We start from the raw sequence: 20,883 nt of genomic DNA, 5'->3' as shown, positions 1-20,883 counted from the left end.
CATCTTCTACATGGCAGGTGGTGGAAGGGGAATTACATCCACACCCCCTTGGCCTTCTTGTCTCCTGATCTTGGTCTCTGACCCCTCCCCAAAAGACATACACCCCTAATCATCTCTCTATACTTTTCATTCATGTCTTTCATTGTGACCCTGTTTATAATCTTACTTTCTGCTTCCTAAACTATCAGACCATTTTCTCTGGCTAGGTGGTAGTGAAGACTTGTGGTGTAACCATGCTCAGCTCTAGGAACTTTCTCCCTTAGCCTTATCCTTTTATGGCTCTTTCTGAACACTGACTCGTCCAACCCAAACTGTTCTATGATTCTCTGATTCAGCTCACTCTGCTGGCAGCACTGATATCCTACTCAGTTCAAGCCCTGGGTGGAGAGTGCTCTGTGTCTGTCTCTGTGACTAGGTCTAAATCCCTTGAGATGGGGGATGGATGGATGCTGGCAGAGCGCTCGTCTTTTGGGATGAGGTGCCTTTGCTTGACAGATCACATTGAGCAGTTAATGGCCATGAGACTGGGGCACCATGCTGGGGTGTTTTGAGAACTTGGTACTTGGAATAGTCAATACAAATATTAAAGGCACAGAGCGTGGCAAACCATCTGTCAGTATGAAGGCATCTTGTGATGATTGCCAGTAAAATTGCATTGTTCATTACTGAATACTACAGAAAATAAATCCCAAGGATTTTCACAGCCCCTGTACTCCTTCATTTGTGCAGTAGCTGCTGTCATGTCATGCCACATGAACACAGCTCATCCAACTATTCAGGTCAGTGGTGGGCTCAACTCTCATGACATGACCTTGAATCGCTTCAAAAGCTTTGTATCTGGAGTAGCATCTCTTCTGTTTCATCACTGTAGGTATATTGGTACTAGAGCACAGAAAAGCCCTGAGATGTGCCATATTCTCCTTTTGTGTGTTGGCTGACGCGTGACACATTTGGAAGAAATGGAGCAGGTGATGCTTTTGACGCCCTGAAAAAGTCACTCCAAATGTGAATTGAGGAACTTGCAACTGGCATTTATGCTTCTGCTTTCTTCTCCCAGCCTCTTGCCACGTTCACTTATTCCTTATGCTACAGCAGAATAGAGGTATGTTTTGCTGCCTGCATGCTGTCATGTTTCACATAGAACATCCCCACTGCCATCTTCAAGGAAAACAGCCTACAGATGAAAGCACACAGGTGGACATTCATCTGCTAGAAACATTTGAAGTGTTGAAGTAATTCAGTAATTGTGATCTGTTGAAAGTAACTTGAAACTTGTTGGAATTGCATTAAAAATCATACCGCCTGCCTCAGTGAATGTGTCCAATTAAAACAGAAAACAGGATGAGGAGAACATAGCATGGAACTAGCATGTCTAGGAGCAATAGGCCAGGGCCAAGACTTTTCCTTTGATGACTGTTCAGCTAGTTGTTTTCCATCAGTATACTTTTCTGCCCCTTTGAACCATGGGATGTTTTAGGCTGTTCTTGCCATGTCAAATACATTTCAGATCTGATCAGTCAGTCAGCATACTACCTAGAATGTCAGTTCACTGATAGAACTCTTCTAGCTGTGGCTTTTACATTTGCACATGCTGTAACAGTGCTCTAAAGCTGGGAGTTTGTCAGCATTTTCACTGTAAATGCAATTTATCGCTCTTGTATAAAACTTACCTCCAAGCTGCAGTGTATCATGCAGCTGATCCTAATCACATGATAAGTTTACTCACTGTGAGACTTGCAGAAAAAACGTGACCCTAATATAATAATACTACTACCTTTTGGTTCTTGAACAAGAAGTGAGTAAATGTAACAGAACAGACCTTGTGTCCATGCAGTACCTGCTGTGCTTGTTGGCATGTCCCGGTCCATCAGCAGCTCCCAGTGTTCACACCCTGGCTTCTCTAGGCTGTTTGCATGAATCTATTCTTGACTTTATTTATGTAGGAGGTTTCAGTGATTACTTAAAAATTATCTGGCTTTCTACAGTCATAAAGCTTCACAGGCTAATCTTTGGACTTGCTCTTTTGGCCCTTACTTCCAGCTGCTCTCATGCATTTGACATTTGTAGGGTATCAGTTCTTTCTTTCTGGCTTCAGAATACTGTGTGCCAGGCATGGCTAGTTGGGAGATCAGGGACTGACCATCAAGCTGATCTGGCCCAAGATTTCCAGAAGATATCTAGGGTTATGTGGTAGCCAGGAGAGCATCTATCAGGAGGCACAAGTGCCAGACTGGTACTGTGACCTCTCATGATTTGTGAATGGATCCCTGCCAGGACCTTGCTCCATCTACAGGATCACGGTAGTCTGGCATGGGTCTAAATCCAGGGAAATCTGTTAATCTGAACCCTCTGAGTTCTAGAGGTATGTAGTTCAGTCAGATTTCTTTGTTTTCTAGTTCAGTTTCTAGGAAGAACCTATTTGCAATTATTAAAGCAGAGTGTTGACGCAAATGTTCAGTTATAGATACACTAAACCAGTCAGTAAAAATGAGAGCTGGCTCTTAAGAGCTGAAGAGCTATTGTATTGTAGGGAATAAAATGACCAATGGAATTCAAAACTGATAAAGGCTAAGAGATCACAGAATGATGGGCTCCAAACTGGCTGTTGTTTCTCAGGGAGTCATGGCAGGCTGCTCAGTGAAAATGTTGGATGTCTGCCCTAGGAGAAGTTGGTGGGATGCCAGAAATTATTAGAAAAAGAATATGGGGACTAAGCAGGAAACATTAGCCCTTGCACAAATTGTGTTGCATCAGCATCTGAAAAAGTAGTGGGAAGGACAACAAGGACGTGTAAGACATGGAACAACAAAGGGGCAAAATGCATATGTCAGACAATTCCTCAGCAAGACTTAACACCTTTCAGTGTATATAAGCTCTGTCAGAGCATCCGAATCTCTTAGATGCTCAAGTGTGAGAAGATGCATTTGTTACTAATTCTGCATGTCATTATGTTGCAATGTTTTCTTTTCAATTGGTAGTGATCAGATGAAGATGTCTACCTCTGACATCTCTTTGTGATCAATAAACAGAAATTATCACTTCTCGGAAACAATCTGTCTCATTCTAGTATAAATAATTCACTTCCTCTCCTCAGCTATGAAAGCAGCCTAGATTTTAGTGTCCAGAGTGTATGCTGCAGTACACCTGGCTACAGTTCAAGCTTGGATGGGATTAATTGGCCCTTAATTTTTGTGTATTAAATATCTCTAACTAAGTTATTAAATTATTATCTGTAACTGGAGTAAGGCTCCAGTTCTGCTGGCAGAACTGAAAGCATCTCTGCAAGCTTGTCTAAGAGGGCAAGTTAGCTTATCCTGAAATAAACTTTGTAGATTTTTACAAATGCTGAAGTGAGAGAAATAAATGCAAAATAAAGAGAAAGAAAGGGATACTTATGGTGCTTAGTGCTAGGACATAAGATGGACACTCTGTAGTACTAAGTTCAAAAGTGCTGTAACTGTGGTTTTTTTACTAAAATTGGATTTTGCATAATCTGATATCACATCTTTGCTTTCAAAAGCATACTACCTGAAGTGAACTTTATGGCTGATAATCATCCAGTTCACTGCAACTTCCAGGTACTGATATGCTACCTAGAGTTCAAAGCTTATTTGTTTTCTTAGTCTTCCATGGCCCTGTGGTCTCTAGCACATTTTTTCTCTCCCTGGACGTGTTGTGTAGCACGTATTTTTGGGGTAGATTCAGGCTGAGATTGTAATTATCCTACATACTTGTGGTCTGGCCTGGTATTATCCATCACAATACTGTCATGTGCTGGGCACTGACAACATACTTAAAAAGCTATTTTTTATGTGATATAACTAACATGTTGGGTAATTTTCTTGTGGTATGAAGGAAAACTTGCCAATGCTTTCAATACCAGAGTTCCCAGAAGTTTGTTTATTTAGCGGGTTGGGGCTGCCTCGTGCAAGTGAGCAGTTCGAGCTGCATGTTCTTTACAGGTCCTTCTTCGCTGTATGGGAAGAATAAGGTGAATTAACTGGTCTGCAAAATATCACAGTGTTGCAAAATAATAGCACAGTCTACGAGGTTACTTGGAGATTACTTGATTTTCACGCTTTAAAGGGCTTCTTTAGTGTTACAATGGTGACCTGCTGGTTGCCTGTAATATAATGCTTTTTTTCAGCTGCATGTGCTCAGCACATTGTCTGTGTCATCCAAAATTTCTGCATGGTGAAGTGCAAAGAGCAGACACTCACAAAGCTGAATATTCACATTTATTACACTGTTAAATCCCCTCCAGGGCAAAAAATTAAATGGAGACATTTCAAGTAAAATAGTTGAAAATGGGGAGAGTGCGGGAAAAAAGGCAGCAAATAAAGGGAGCTGAATGAAGTATCATGGTGTATGGACAGTCAATTAAAAGCTTATCTGCCGTGTTTCTGCCTGTTCCAATTACAGAATTGGGAAATTTCCTCACAGATTCAAAGATCCAAATTCTTTACTTGTGACATCCCCATTCCTGTACTTGTTGGAGGAAAGTTGGTAGCAGCCATTGGTACCATACTGGCCTCATCAGTGACCAGCAGAAGTTATCTCATGTCCGTCAAGGAGCTACAGGCTCTGCAATTTGTTCTATACAACTTCTAAAGTCTGTATCTGTCCCCAGTTTTCTCATGCGTTTTCATGGGTTTTTTCCCTGGAATTCCATGATAACAGATGTTTTTAGGCATGCCATTTCAGATTACAAACCTTAGGTATTCTCTGGAAGATCCCATTTCTCAGGCACCTATTTTAGGATGGATAGGATTAACCACTCTAGAGCAACACTTTGTTAGAAGCACACGGCTGCATCCTTCAGCTGTCCCAGCCCAAGAGCCCCCTGCCCAGTTGCTGGTGCTCTCACAGGCCCAGAGTCTGTGCCCATGCTGGGGGACATGGCTGCCACTTTCTCTCGTGCAGGTTCAACTGGTAGCTGAGCCTGTATTCCAGAGGCAGACACACAGTTATTAGCACTTCAATTAGTATGAGTGGTGAGGTTTGTTTCTGGTCAAGGTCTTCACGTTTGCTTTGTCAGGTCTATGTCTCTGTATATTTTGATTCTGATTTCCCCCTTTTCCCTATAGTTTTCCAACTGGCAACAACCCTAACCAGACAACTTTGCTGGAATAGGTATTCTCGCACTCCCACATCCAGGTTTGGTTCTTACCACCTCCTCCCTTATCATTTGCATTTCTTTTGTGTCCCTGAATGTTCTTGTTCAGGCTTCCTCCTTTGCTCATTATGCTTATTGAATGCTTATTACTGAAATAGGTCCTTGGCCATATACCTTTAAAGGAGTAGGCGCTCTGCTGCCACACCCCCTTACACTTACCTTTCACTGTCTCTAGAAGCAGCCCAGGTGGTACCTACAGTCCAGACACCAAACTTTTAGATGGCTGAAGTTGTATGAATCTAACCCTCTGTGCCTAAACTATCCCATTTGACAAAGTCTCATGCTACTCCTCTCATCGGGAACGTTGTCAGCCTTTTCTGGAGCTTGTCATAGTAGCCACTACTTTGGGACTTGACTTTTAAAGGAGGTAACAGTCATTTTTGCATGAATTTATTGACATACTTGTTTTTCCTCTACATACAGATCCTAATATGGTCAATGCAGGCGACATGAATGGTTCGGGCAACCTAATGGATTTTTTGGATGAGCCTTTCCCTGATGTTGGAACTTATGAAGATTTCCATACCATCGACTGGCTGCGAGAGAAATCGCGTGACACTGACCGCCATCGAAAGGTAACGGTGTCAGGCTTTGTTGCATCACAGTCCCTGGTCACAGCCATCCTGGTAGTGAGGAAAACAAGCAGTTTTCCGAAGTTATTGCTTCCTGTCTTGTTGTATGACTTGAGGAGGAATTCTAAAAATATGGATGTGGGATGTCTTGAGTTTGTAAATATGAAAGGGCTGCTGCAACTTAATCAGCAGAGCAACTCTAAAAAATGATTGGGACATTGGGGAGTAGAGAAATTGTGTACACAGTCTGGGAGTTTAATTATTTTAAACATTGTACTCTAAAACTGTGTCAGCCTGAATCAGCAACATATCTATGTTTAATTTCAGATTACAAGCAAAAGTAAAGAATCCATATGGGAGTTCATCAAGAGTTTGCTGGACGCCTGGTCAGGATGGGTTGTAATGCTTCTCATAGGACTACTGGCAGGTACATATGTGTTAGTGCTACAGTTATGCCTGAACCATCCCATCCAAGTTGCTGCAGTGCTATCTCCTTCTGTTTTTACTTCGTTGTCTCTCCACTGATGCTTCAAGCTAAAAAGACAGCTTTGCATCCATGCAGTTGTGATCCCTAGTAAATATACCCACTTGCAAATCTCCCGCTGAGTGCTGACCTAGAAAAAATGTTGTTCACCAGTAGAGGGATTTTTTCTATTGCTTTTGCTTCACACTCAGTGGGCTACTTTGACTTTCTGAATCTTTGATTTACAGAAGTCAATTTTATTGGTAGGATTTTTTTTCTTGTCATCTCTTACTTTAATTTTGCAAGTAGAAAATATGATGTGGGGAAAATGGTGGTTGTGGACACTCAAAGGGAAGCTTTATAAATTGCTGTATCCACTGGGTTATCTTCTTTATATATGTGTGAGGCAAAATACAGTTTCAGACTCAGTTTCAGATCTGCTTCCAGGCCAGACAGACATTACATATTTAACAGCCTGCTCAAACTCACATGGCAAATTCATTAATTTCCTCAATTTCTCCTGTCTTCTCCTCAGTTAAGCACATCTTTCAGCTTGGAAAGCTGCACTTCTCTTACCAAGCTGAGACAGCTGCCGTTTTTTATGCTTTTTCAGTGAGGTCAGGGCGTTCTTGTGTCATGCTGCTTGGTAAAAGCATGATGTGAAGTTTCACAGTTTCCAAGGAGTGATGAGAATTTACTTCTCAGCATCTGTCAAATCAACATTTTTATTACAGTTGTTAGGAGCCTCAGAAGTACCAGTGAAGTACTCAAGAAAACACTGCTGAAATAACAAATTATGTTATTTTGTAGACATGTAATTGTTTCCACAAAATCTTTGGTGGGAGGGTGAGATGGGAAGAGAGTTTGATAGATTGTGTACTACCAGGGCTGCTGAACCTTGCCTGAAGGCCAGGGTTGGCCTTACCTGGGACGGAGAATTCTGCTTGCAAATAAGGTTAGAGCAAGCCCTTCAGGGCTCTAGTGACCTCAGTAATCCCCTGGCTCATATAGAGAATGTGGTATACATACACACATTCCCATTTTAGTAAAAATATCCCAGAAGGTTTGATTCAGTTCCAGTTTGCAATGAAACCTTATGCTGAAATCCTAAAGGTTGTCAAAAACCAGAGCTGCTGACCTCAGATAAGATCTAATGCTGATACCTCCAGCTTGGGAATAGAGGTTGAGGATAAGCTGCAGCTGAGTTCTGTTAGCTTCTGCAGCCTTTTCAATGACAAGTGTGCAGAGCAATAAGTTTTACCTCAAAGAGTCAAGCCAAATTAGTAATTTTTTACACTGGGACAAGGACTTGTGAATCACCCAGAGAACAAAAATTACCCATGACCTGTGCTGAGCCCTGCTGAGCCCTGCCATTGAAATGACACACATGCTCTGTGCCTTCAGCATTTCTGGGACAGGGCAAAGATGGAGAGTCATCACCTCAGCCTCAGCAAGGGGTCAACACCCCTTTGTTGAGTGTAGGGGGGAATAACTGATGAATGGATGAGGTTTCTTAGCCAGGTTTGGGGAGGGAGGAGGTGAGGTTGATGGTGCCGTCAAGAGGCACCTCATGTTGTTTTCCTTTCTACTTGAAGTATTGCTTGTGCTGCCTGCTCAGAGAGGAGAGCCTGCTATGAGGGTACCTATATGGTCAGCCAGGTTGCATGGACCAGCCTGGCTCCTCCACGGTTCCTCTTCTGCACAGGCAGAAGCTACTGCTGCTCCACGGAGAGCAGACTGGCTCAGCCACATGGACACTGGGTGAGCTCTTGGGCAGCTGGGTCCACGCATTACCAAAGGCAAGGAGAAATTGTGGCAAGGATTGGGAGAGGAAGAGGAAAGTAGCAGCAGCAGTACCCAGAGTATGAGGGTCCCGTGGAACATCCTGACCCTGCTGCCTCTGTGCTGGCAATGGAGAGCAACAAGATGGGACTCACGGAGAATGGGCTGGCAGGGGCCAAAGTTTCCAAATGCACTTGGGTGATTTACCCAGCCAGGAGTTTAAAGTGAGCTTAACTGCTCTACAAACCTAAATCCCACCAATTTTGTCAACTGTATCTTTCAGACTGTGCAATACCTCAAAGGCAACACCTCCACAGTCAACACAAGCCATTGAGGCCAATCAGAGAAATCCTTGTTCTCCAGTGTTCCTGCCATTGGGCTCTGTTGCTCTGTGCATGTATAGCTGCACTGAGCAAGTAAATCTTGGTTCTTCTCTGGAAAACATGTGTAGTATATGGCATATAGCTTTTTCCTCCTTCTGTGGATTACAAAGTATTTGGCAAAAGGGATTATATCAGCTGCATAATTAAGTCTTACAGGTGCTGAGGTTCCTGTGAGCTTTTTATATTATAAAATTGAATGTTTGGTCTTCATTATGTTTACTGACTTTATTGGGGAAAATAATGTCAAAAGCCTGTCTTCCTCTACACCTTCTGCTAGGTAGCATTAATATGCATTGCCTGGTTACGAGTAATGTAAACTTTGAAGATTGGGGTAACTACAGAGAATGCTAAAGATCCATCAAGAGATTCAAGAGGCACAGCATTTGGTGCTCATGTCCAAGGGATGAGGATTCTTTGTTTCCTGAAACTTTCAGAAAACTGGAGAAGAATTTAGAGCTTACTGCAAGACTCAGGAAGCTATGCAATCTGAAGTTACTAGCAACACAATGATTCATCATCATCTAAGAATATGGTTCCATAGAAACTTGGGAAAAACAGAAGAGAGTAATCAAGAGTAAGGGAGGGTCTTCATGAAAGAAAATAATTGGTACAGACATCATCACTCTGCTGTGCAGCCTTTCTTTTATGTGTGATCCTGTCTAGTATATCTGTATAGTTCTTCAGATTATTTCCATATAACAAAAAGTCTTCACTACTACCCTAGTGACCAATCCTTGCCAGTGTCCTTCTTAAGGGTATAAGAAGATATGCTTACATGCAAGGCTCTGTGAAGACTGGTGGTGTTTTTGTTCTTTGGAACTAAAACCAGGTTCCACTTGCCTGAATTATTTGAAATATATTTCTTCCCCCCCCCTTTTACAGAAATGAAAAGCAGAAAACTTTAGCTCCAGGTCAAATAAACCAGCTCTTGGACCCACCTGTGTGCCCCAGCTGCTAGAGGAAAGGGGATCAGCCCCCACTCCTGCTTCATGTAATTACATTCTTAGCAGGAGCCATGAAGCTAAAAGTTTTGGAAACATAAAACCAAATCAGTTTGCATTTTCCGGAGCTTCCCCCCCCTCCAGTGTTTTAGTCCCGCAGAAATGCACTGATAAATTATGTTCAAATCCATTACTGGTTTTCTGAAATTATATTAATGATTATTTATAAAGATAATATGAATTCTGCTTTCCACTGTATATGAGAGGGGTTTGGAAAACACTAAATGATTCTTCTATAAGTTGGTGATTTAATTCTTCCCAGAAAGTATGGGCATAGGACAGAACGCAGGTCTGTGTTCTGGCTGCTCCCAGCCTCCTGTTCCTGCTCTTCTTGCATTTGTGGGGACCCATCTGCTCTCAGGGAGCTGATACTGGGGCAAATTGTTATCACCGATGAGCAAATGCCCTAGAAAATTAGAATTTTTCTTTTTTTGTGTCTGGGCACAGCAAGTTTACCTGTGTCTGTGTCTGGTGTCCACCAGGTGTCACTGTAGCTCTGTGTAATTACTGGGGAAAGGCTGAAATAAGGGTTGGTTTGATACAGGGAGAATTTGAAGGATAATTTTATTCTGCATGTCCAGATTGCTAATGAATGTACACACACATGGAAAGCCCCATTCTGTTAAGTTCATAAGTCAAAATTCGGCATCCATCTTGTCTCTGTAATGAAATCATCCTTCTGAAAGGCTGCTGTGTTGGGACCAGAAATGCTGTATGAAAGCAAACCTATCCTTCTCCTCCACTACCCCTGAAATACACAGCATGGTTTGAGACCTGCAGCTTAGTGTGTGTATAGAGACCCCACATGAAGTCTTCCGTATCTCAGCCAGGTTGTGCACCTGCCTGGGACAGGCTGCAAGATCAGGCCTGACATTGGTTATGCCTCCCCTGTTTGGCCATCAGTCAGTATGAAAATGATAATGTTTAAAATAAAAGCTTATGAGAAAGCACTGAGGGTCAGACAAACTTGTTAATTCCCCCAGTTCTTTGGTAGATTTGTATTTATTGAATCATAGAATAGTTTGGGTTGGAAGGGGCCTTTAAAGGTCATCTAGTCCAACCCTACTGTAATGAGCAGGGAAATCTTTAACTAGATCAGGTTACTCAGAGCCTCATCCATCCTGATCTTGAATGTTTCCGGGGATGGGGTATCCACCTCTCTGGGCAACCTGTTCCAGTTTCACTACCCTCATTGTAAAAAACTTATTCCTCATATCTAGTTTAACCCAACCCTCTTTTAGCTTAAAACTATTACTCCTTGTCCTATTGCAACAGGCCCTGCTAAAAAGTCTGTCTCCATCTTTCTTATAAGCCCCCTTTAGGTACTGGAGGACTGCAGTAAGGTGTCCCCAAAGAATTTTACTTCCCCAAATCACTTCCCCACCCCTCCCGCTGATATTAAAATGAAAGATATTTTCCTTGCAACTTAATATTTTTTAATGCCAATATTTCTTTTTCTGCATTTCATTTCTCAGGCACATTAGCTGGAGTGATAGATTTAGCTGTGGATTGGATGACAGACCTGAAGGAGGGTGTCTGCCTGTCTGCCTTCTGGTACAGCCACGAGCAGTGCTGCTGGACGTCTAATGAAACTACATTCGATGACAGGGACAAATGTCCCCAGTGGCAGAAATGGTCTGAACTTCTTGTAAGCCAGTCTGAGGTACGAGACACCTGATTAGTTTGGGGTCACAGTAGGCCAGGCAATGCCCTTTTTTCATACTTGCTGATGTTCCCTCCAGAGAGTTTCTCTGAAAGAGAAAGTAATAAACTGAGCACGCTGCAAAAAAAGACATTTCCACAAGCAATCTGCTTAACTTGGGAAGAGATCCTATTGTTTCAGTGTAATGGAAAGTGGAAAACTGTGAGATTGTACTCTCTTTTTATCAGTATTAAACTAAAAGGGTTTCATCATACGCATAACATAATCACCAGGGGACCTGAGCTGCCCTTTTTTTTTTTTTCCCTTTCAAACATAATTTTATGGGACAAAAAAAGCTGAGCACTGACAAATACATTTAACAGGAAATTTTCAGGACTGCAGATGGATTTTTATGTATTCAGATGCTGTGAGTAGTAGAGAGAACTGCATAAGAACTGCTTGTTTATCCCTTGCAATCATTTTCTCTATCAGGCATCATGATATTTAGCTAGCACCAAAAGCTGGCGAAAGCGAAAGATTTGCAAGGGTAGAGGACAAGAAGGGAAGAAGCTGATCTGGACTGGCATGAAACTTATATTTTAAGGTTTTTTTCTTACATTTTTTTTATGGTAGTAATTTTAAGGACAGAAAATGCTGTTTCAAAGCAAAGCAGGTGAAAGTTTCATTTTGAAGACAATCGAAAGAAGCCTCTCTATATACCATTTAGCAGATGGCATGTTAAAAAAATACAAAAAAGGACATTTTCTTTTCAACCTAAGTTATTCAATGTATTTAATAAAATTGATCCCTTCACAAGTCAAATTTTTGACAAAGTCATTGTCTTAAATCCCTCTCGCCTCCTCATTTCTGCAGCTGACTTGAATCTGACAATAGCTGAATATGACATGGAGGTGGGAGAGGTTGTATGAGATCTTCTCCCAATGTGGATGTAGTCTGGTCTTGCAGTGTTTGAGGACACCTTCATTGCCTTACAAGTGTGTCACTCATGTTCCCTTCAGTGCTGCTTTAGGTTTATAGTACAAGTAGTGCTAGATGAGAGTCTGTGAATATGTGTAGCTTAATTTTCAAGTTTCCACTAACTAACCATAATGGAAATAGTGGGGTGCTCCCTATTCCTGAATATTCCCACCACATAATCAGAGGCAAAAATCTCTCAGCACAGTTGCTGATCACAGTGTCAAGTTTCCCTTTGCCAGAGGTTTGCTAGGTTCACCCTGGTTTTCATCAGCAGGTAGTTTGGGTGGTTGTATCTTTGTGACAGCGAAGAAATATTACTCTGGTATAAAGCTGCAGGACTGGGGACAATGCTGTAATTTAAGAGAACAAAAAAATGTGGGAAGGGAAAAAAGAGGAGGCTGTTACAATTGTTAGGGGATTTGGAAATCCTGTGCATGTTTTTGACATGCTGTTACTCTGGCTGAAATATATAAACAATGCATATCCTTGAGAAAATTTATTGCTTTCATATGCTATTTGAAAGCAGCAGTCACAACTGTTGTATGCCATTTCCTATAGGAGAGGTATCAGCAAGGTGGGCACTGTGAAACTTTACTCACTTTCTATTCAAATTGGGCTTCTCACCCCCTGGTGTACTGTCAAAGTAGGAAAAAAAGGTTCATCTTCGCTAAGTTTTGGGTTCTTTCTAAGAACAAATGAGCCTCTAAGATCTGTGGGTTCCTGGCTGCCATGGTCTGATGGATGCTGTAAATTTTAATATTATAGCTGTCTGTTACTATTACACTGAAATCCCAGGCAAAACCCAACAAAAATGTGAATATGGAAAGTAAAAATTCAGTTTCATAGAAAAAGGCTTACAAGTTTTGCATGATATGGTTCCTGTAGTAGTAGCGGACTCTAGCAGGTATCAAAATACACTGAACTTGACTGAGTTTCAGAATAATTTTACCTTTTTTTTTCTATGTTGTTTCACTTTGTGCCTGACATTTACATAACAACCCTATAAAACAGGAGTGTGCATTGGAGCACACTTTAGGCAAAAAGTATTTAGAACAGTTTCCCTGAAGGTACTCCAGTTAGACATGTCTTCTTTTTTATGCATGACTGTGATTCTTTCTCATCATAGCCAACTAAATTTGACATTTTGAGGACCGAGATTTAGATCAGTTCTTCCTTGTGGTTTTGCCAATTTATGGCTGTGATAAACCCTGTACATATGTTTTCACTGAGAATTGTGACATTTCCTATGGCATCTCTTGAAAAATGTTTCCATTCTAGTACTCCTATAAAATGAGCGCAAAGCAGAGGCTTGATACAAATTATTATGGAAAATACAATAGCACACTAGACACCTACCAGGCTATGTTTTCTTCCCTAAACACTGTTTTGTAGGTCAGTTATACTCTTCAGCCTTCTGGTTCTGGATGACTTCCAAAGAGGAGGGGAAGAGGGTTTTTCGATGTGAGAGAGTTTCAAAACCTCAAATTCACTGGCGGATCAAAAGCTTATCAGATGTCACTCAGTTCAGATCTCCGGCCAGTATCTGGTGATCTGGACCTTCCCTGTTCTGGAGATACAGTTTAGTCCCAACCCCAACTTCACTGGAGCTGAGGACTTCATTTCTGATGCCTGTCCGGGGTAGAGGAAAGGACCTTGTGTCTTCCATGGATCATAACACTGGACCCAGCAATGGACTGTATTCCCATCCCAGAGCTTCTGTATCTCCTGTCATGAAGCTGAGACCTGCAAGATGAGGAAACTCCTCTGTACCTGGAACCCCATTCTCAATTTTGCAGCCTTGAATCTGTCAGTCTTGAGGAGACACACTGCTGTAACACCAGTAGGAAGGAGTCTGAAAACTGTGAGATGCCCCATAGAGTCAGGGTAGAGCTGTGGGCCTCTGGAGAAAACATACATTGGATGGCATCCTGAGGCATTGGTTTCTTTCAGTATTCTGAATTTGTAAGGGTTATTTTCAATTGTGTTCCATTTGTATCTAAACTGGACTGACACCAGATCTGAAATATTTCTTGGTCTTGCAAACTAAAAGACAAAATTTTTCTCAGTTTCCCTACGTGCTTCATTACTATTGCTTCCAGGGTGAGTCTTTCAAGCCACTAGTGGGAAAGGTCATAGCTGGATCACCTCTCCTGGTGAGCTGTTTTGGTCTCGGATTGCAGTGTACATGCTTAAGACTTCTGCTGATTCAGGGCCTTAGTAATGGCACATAGTGGATAAGAAATGAGCCATTTGCTATACTGACTTACTGCTACTTCACTTCCCAAAGGTTTTCATATTATTAATCATTAGAAACTGCTGCAGTTGAACCTGAAGAATGCCAGATATCTGGAAAATGTAACAATGAAAGTTGTCCCAAGGGATAAGGTTGAACTGGCCATACAGACTCTTGTGGGGTCCTGCCACAGAGCTGTAGGTGTATATGTGATTGCAGTAACGAGCTGACATACTTTTCTTATGACTTCTGAGTTGTGAAAGAAGAAGAAGTAAAAAGAAACAACGTTAATTTGACTCCAGTGAATTTAGAAGCAAAATTACAGCTTTCGATCAACGTAGTAGGGCCAAATTTTTATCAAGGCGTTGGCCTTCTTTGGAGGTACTCCAGGCTCACACTGACAGGAGGATTTTGCCCTGAGGCAAGATATCCAGAGTTTTCTGTAGAGGAAGAGTAAATATTGTCATAGCTGCTTGTAATTGAAAGCACTAGGAGAAGACATTCACGAGGCTGTCTTCAGCTGTAGCAACAAAGATCCATGGTTACTACAGCTGGATGTCAATCACTGCAAGTGTGGGATCCATGACTGCTTAGTCTCAGGGCACCGGAGGATAACATTGTATTGCTCTTCTGCTGTTATCAGCAAAGCCAGCTGCCAACTTCAGCAAGCACAAGAGGACCTTAACAAATTGCACTTCTTTCAAATATACCCATAAGGACAAGGGCAGTGGTTTCCTTACTGTATTTTCATTTGGGCAGACCCAGAAAATTAAACTAGCAAACATCTATGCTGTTAAAGATTGATTCCTTGCAGGCTTGAAAACAGGGAGGCTTCTCAGCTCTAGGTTTTTTATGACTGGGAACAGGGCTCGGCCAGCTCTGTTAACTGAAGACACGATACAACTGATTAATGCCTGTTTTCCTGCTTGATTTATCGTAATGTTGATATCCAGGCTGCAGTCCTGCAGAGCAAAGACAGGGGCCTCGATGTTCTTGAGCAGCTGGAATTGCATCCGGTAGGAAGAGTTCACTTAGAGGTGAAGGATTCATACCAATTCATGACTGAGGTCCACATCGTTTTTTTGTTCTGTAGTGTCATGTTGCTAGAGGATATTGTTTGAAGGCTTAAGCTCCTTGTATCAATTTGATGCCTCTGACTAGATTATCTTTTGTCTGTGTAGGTAGGGTTTTTGAAATTATTCTAAAAAAATTATGCACGAGAAGAGGAAGAGGTATCCTAAGACAGATTTTTTAACAAAAGTTTCGACTTGACCGTTGGAGACAGGTAGAGAACCTGAAGGTCACTATTGACTGTGCTTTCACTATGGCACTGCACAGTCAACTGTTGTTAATGATCATTAGCATGTCCATTCTGTTAGAAAAGTAAAGCTATTCAGCTTGAAGACAGGCTTATTCCTGACTGGAATGCTTTTAAAATAGCGCAAAATTGACTGAGGTGTGTCTGAGGGGGTTCCGCCAAACTATGGTGTTTTCAAATTGTTTTCAACCCTATCATAGATAGCATCATATAGAAGGAAAGGATTTATTTATGGTTTTTTCCTTCCCATTTGTGAACTGAACTGGCTAATGATATACACACGTGTTTCATTTGAAAAGATTAGCATCTGCATGGAGAAATGACCTTTGAATACCAGCCCTCAGACAAAGATATATCAGGGTCACATCCCCTATCCTCCACCGTGGGATGAACACATCAGATTCCTTCATTAGGTGCCTTTTTATTACCAATTACTTTTACCCTTATGACATATTTGTTTGATGTTTTGGAACTTTTTGTAGGTTAGTTTAATTTTTTTTCTTGAACGATGCTCAACTTGCGGTGTTTGGGTCTCTTGCAAACAGACTGTATGGACTAGGTTAAGTATATATTAGTATGCTGCTTCTTTCCATGAGTAATAAAATTGTTAGAGTATATAAAGTTATTTGTCCTTCCTGAGGAAAAGCCACAGTTAACATGTAAATGAAAAGATCAGGCTCTGTGCCATCATGACCCCTATCAGAAGTGTGAGATTTACCAATCTGCATTTGTCTAACAATGTTTGTTACTGTTATTTTTCTAGGGTGCAAGTGCTTACATTCTAAACTATTTTCTGTACATTATGTGGGCTCTATGTTTTGCTTTCCTGGCAGTCTCTTTGGTCAGAGTGTTTGCTCCTTATGCCTGTGGCTCTGGAATCCCAGAGGTGAGTTTCTCTCTTTGTGCATGAATATCCAAGTACCAAACAAAACAAAAAAATGATGATTTACCACCTTTTCCCATTCCAGAGCTATACTATGAGATAGTATAGAAACAAGAAAATTCTCTTTCCATCTCATCTGACTTCATTCCTTTGTCTATGCTTTTATGGTGCTCATCTAAATTTTTCGTAGTATAAAGTATTTGAAGGTCACTGTGACAGGTTAATGCATATACTTGTTCATTGCCAGAGCTTGACATAAAAATCAACGTCTACAAGAGATACATACTCACTAGAAGATCATATAGAATTTTCCTTGAATGAAATTACTTGTGTCAGTTACAAAACCAGTTATTTTCTAGGCTAGGCTCTAAATAAAAGCAAAAAAAAAAAAAAAGAGGGAGGGCTACAAAATTAAGGTTTCCTGAGATGCCCATCATTTGGAATGCCTGAAAAGTGTTTGGTGCACATCTTTTGCAAATTGTGTCCCTGTACACAATGTCATCTACATTATGCCGGCATGACAGCATTATAGCAGCCAAAATATCTACTTGATTTTCAATATTCTACATATTGAGTCTCAGTCCATATTTAAGCTGTTAGAATGAAAAACCTTGTAATTCAATCAGCAGAGCTACTCAAAATCTTTGAAATCAGAACAGTCTTTTGTTAAAAGTGCTATGGAACCACTGGAAGTGTTATTTAGGAATGTGGCAGAGAAAATCAACAGCCCAAATTTTAGAAATCTTGGCATGCTTTTGTTCTTGATCTCTAAGAAAAGCGTCCAAACCTTTAAAAAGACCCTATCTCAAATAATTTGAAATATTTAAATAATTTCCATTTTCAAAGTAGTCATGTGTGTCTTTGTTACATGTTTGATATATCTGTGGTTTTAAAAACTTTTCATAGTTAACTGTAAAGCTAATTTCTGAGTGGTAAATCCCTCATGTGAGGTGATGCTCAGCTCCAGCCCATTTCCAGGCCTAGAGTCCAAACCCAAATCCTACCCTATGTGGCATGCACATGCCTTGTGCTCTATCCTAGCCAATCACGTGCAAAATTAAGAGAAAAAGCATCCAAATAAGATCTTTCGGACTTTATAATTTCATCACACTTTCATGCTTTTGTGGTGCAGCAATTCCAAATATTTAGAACTTTTTTAATGTGTTTTAACTGGAAAAAGCCTGTGATTGTTTATTTGCTTCTTTTCTTGCTTTGTTAAAGTTGAACCTAGTTTAACTCTGATCTTGTAAGCCAAGGAGATATATAAGAGTTTCATATTTCTATTGATCTCTGTGAGAGTCCTTACTGACTGTTATGGAGACCACCCATAACAGCAGTAAAAGTGTGGTCTGCTTAACCCCTGCTCAGATATTGCTGTGGGAAAGCTGCCCTACCTGTGGTTTCTTTCTCTCCATCACTGGCTTTTTTCAAGCAGTCTGCAACGTTTTAAACTCCACTGGAGTTTTAACTCCATTTGAAAGTTCAGAGTAGAAAAGGTTTCTTCATCTCTTCAACATGTTCTTCCTGCTTTCCAGATAAAAACCATCTTGAGTGGGTTCATTATTAGGGGCTACCTGGGAAAGTGGACACTTTTAATCAAAACAGTCACCTTGGTTCTGGTGGTATCTTCAGGCCTCAGCCTTGGGAAAGAGGGGCCGTTAGTCCACGTGGCCTGTTGCTGTGGAAACTTCTTCAGCAGCCTTTTCTCAAAGTACAGCAAGAATGAAGGAAAGAGAAGAGAGGTGAGGTTGGCTCACGTTATCTCTAATTTCCCTGTCTGATTACTCGGGGCTTCAAAGGACTCATGCCTTGCATGTAAACATTTGTTTTGTAGGTGCTTTCAGCTGCAGCTGCTGCAGGAGTTTCTGTTGCCTTTGGGGCTCCAATTGGAGGTGTGCTTTTCAGTCTGGAAGAGGTGAGACCTGGAAGTTCACTTGCTTCAATAAATATATTTTCATTTGACACCTTTTTCTAAGATTACTCTTTTTTATTCAAGTATTTATATGCTTATTTTTCTTCTAAAGCAAAAACAACCTTTGATTTCCAGTAATAAGAAATAACCAGATATTTTAGCCTAATTTGAGTAGCAGAGCAGTACTGGCTTTCTGGAAACAAATTAGATGATTCAATTTGAGAACGTGTCTCTGGGCTGAGGTTTCTCCAGCTTTCTGCTTGCTGACGCATGGGCCAAGCTGTCAAGCATCCATCTTATACTCTCTAGACAGCAATTCTGAATTTAGATTTATTGATTTTTAACCAGTTGCTGCTCCCTGTCTGAAATCTGAAAATGCCTTTTCTAATACCTTTGTGAACATATTCTGGTTGTGGTAGTGACTAGTGCTCCCAGTGAAGTAAAATGAAACAGGCGGGGATGGCAGTTAAAAGGAGCACCCTCTGTCACACTCAGTGAAATGTTTATGGTCTCTTCTTGGTTTTAGGTCAGCTATTACTTTCCTCTGAAAACCCTCTGGAGGTCATTTTTCGCTGCTCTTGTGGCTGCCTTCACACTGAGGTCCATTAATCCTTTTGGGAACAGCCGACTGGTCCTGTTCTACGTGGAGTACCACACCCCCTGGTACATGGCCGAGCTCTTCCCCTTCATCCTACTTGGCGTCTTTGGGGGCCTCTGGGGCACCCTCTTTATCCGATGCAACATCGCTTGGTGCAGGAGGCGAAAAACCACCAGACTTGGGAAATACCCAGTGCTGGAGGTCATAGTGATTACAGCCATCACTGCCATCATCGCCTACCCCAACCCCTACACGCGGAGGAGCACCAGTGAGCTGATCTCGGAGCTCTTCAATGACTGTGGGGCCCTGGAGTCCTCACAGCTCTGTGACTACATCAATGACCCCAACATGACCCGGCCAGTGGATGACATTCCTGACAGACCTGCCGGCCCTGGAGTCTACTCTGCCATGTGGCAGCTCGCCTTGGCTTTGGTGTTTAAAATTGTCATCACGATATTCACTTTTGGAATGAAGGTAAGTCGGGGACAAATGCAGAAGCTGCTGTGAGGACAAGGCACAGATGAGTTGCCATCGGCAGCCTTGGTCTGGCTGGCAGGGCTTGTGTGCCTCTGACCTACGCCCAGCACGTGGGTGCTGCTGAGATGCTGCTGGCTCACCTGCCTGCCAGCACCTTGCTCTGTGGGCTGCTGCTTTTCCACCTTCTAGTCATCTGTGCTTTTGTTAGGTGAAGAAGAAATCTGTATGGGATTTAAATCTGCTGTTGCCAATAAGCAAATTCAAGATGATTCCCACTGCAGCTGTTTTTTAGCTCTGTCATGGATATGGACTATTTACATTGTTGTTTGCCTAGGTAGATTAATGTCTTAATGTGCCTCAAGGTAGCTATTCTCAGGAAATTAATAATTTTAAATTGACTATTTTACACATTTAAAGCATCACAAAAATATAAAAGTATCTGAAAAGGTCTTATTTTTGAATCTTTTTAAGAACTGTAGCTTGGAAAAAAGAGGGGATGAGTAGGAGGACTAATATATGATTTGATTATTCTGGATTTGCAACTTTTTCTTTCAACAACTCCTCCTCCCCCTAAATGAATGATGAAAGGTTCAAGAACAATTTATCCAAGCTTTCAATATGTACTAAGATGTTTTTGGTGAGCTCTATATATCTGATTGCTAGAGCCCATAAAAAACCACACATCTGTCTGTCTACATCTCCCATTATCTGAGCACTTAGTTCTGGATCTGATGGTAGCAGATGATGGGAAGTTTTTCTGGATTCTACATTATATTTTATACTGTACTCAAAGCTAAAGTGTCTCATCTTTCTCTTGAACACTACACTTGAACTGAGGATCCATCTTTTAGCCCTTCACTCTGGAAACAGATTTATGGCTGGCAGCCAGTTATTATGCTTGTTCATTTAAAAACTTTGCTTCTTTATTTGACATGTGGTTCTTTATTTATCCAGTATATTTAAAATATGTTAAAAGCAGTTGACAGTTTCAACTATTTTGTAAAAAAACAGACAAAATAGCTTTACCCACTAAATCTGGAAGACTCAATCCAACTGTATTAGCAGAGTTAACACTATATGGTGTAGGATATAACATCGGCTGTTATCAGTCCTAATGCCTCTGGGCTATGCTGAAGTGGTTAGTTTTGTTCTCTAGAAAGCTCAAGGTATATTTTCAGACTTAAAAAGATATAACAAGCTTTCCTCTCTAAAAACAACAAAACACCATACAAGCCCGTGTCAAACATCTGAGTTGTCTTCTCCTCTGGGGAATAGATCTCCAACTTGCAGGTACATTGGACATCTAAGAGGAAACACACTTAGTCAAGGCAAAGTGAATTTTCATTTTCTTGTTTTTTTCCTTCTCATTTCAATACTGTATCTTAATGATTTGTAGCTTGTCTGTATAGCAGACAACAAAGTAATGATTCATAGAGCTTCTTGAAAAATATGTAGCAAACTGAGA

The 20,883-nt window shown here is 41.2% G+C and overlaps 1 protein-coding gene across 2 annotated transcripts in view; it reads left to right on the top strand.

The window, feature by feature from the left end:
- CLCN4 (chloride voltage-gated channel 4) overlaps positions 1–20,883 on the top strand; it is a 42,304-nt gene that overhangs the window by 7,716 nt on the left and 13,705 nt on the right. For both annotated transcript variants that reach the window (XM_025896229.1, XM_008926809.4), the window contains exons 2-8: positions 5,600–5,751; positions 6,076–6,175; positions 10,853–11,040; positions 16,312–16,434; positions 17,967–18,173; positions 18,266–18,346; positions 18,870–19,415. In XM_025896229.1, coding sequence (XP_025752014.1) covers positions 5,608–5,751; positions 6,076–6,175; positions 10,853–11,040; positions 16,312–16,434; positions 17,967–18,173; positions 18,266–18,346; positions 18,870–19,415 — 1,389 coding nt within the window. In that variant the 5' untranslated portion in view covers positions 5,600–5,607. The remainder of the gene's footprint in view (positions 1–5,599; positions 5,752–6,075; positions 6,176–10,852; positions 11,041–16,311; positions 16,435–17,966; positions 18,174–18,265; positions 18,347–18,869; positions 19,416–20,883) is intronic.

This window comes from Manacus vitellinus, unplaced genomic scaffold, assembly GCF_001715985.3.
Source record: "Manacus vitellinus isolate BGI_N305 unplaced genomic scaffold, ASM171598v3 scaffold_7_pilon, whole genome shotgun sequence".
Lineage (NCBI taxonomy): Eukaryota > Metazoa > Chordata > Aves > Passeriformes > Pipridae > Manacus > Manacus vitellinus.
The sequence above is the reverse complement of the archived record's forward strand: the minus strand, read 5'-3'. Positions and strand labels throughout refer to the sequence as shown.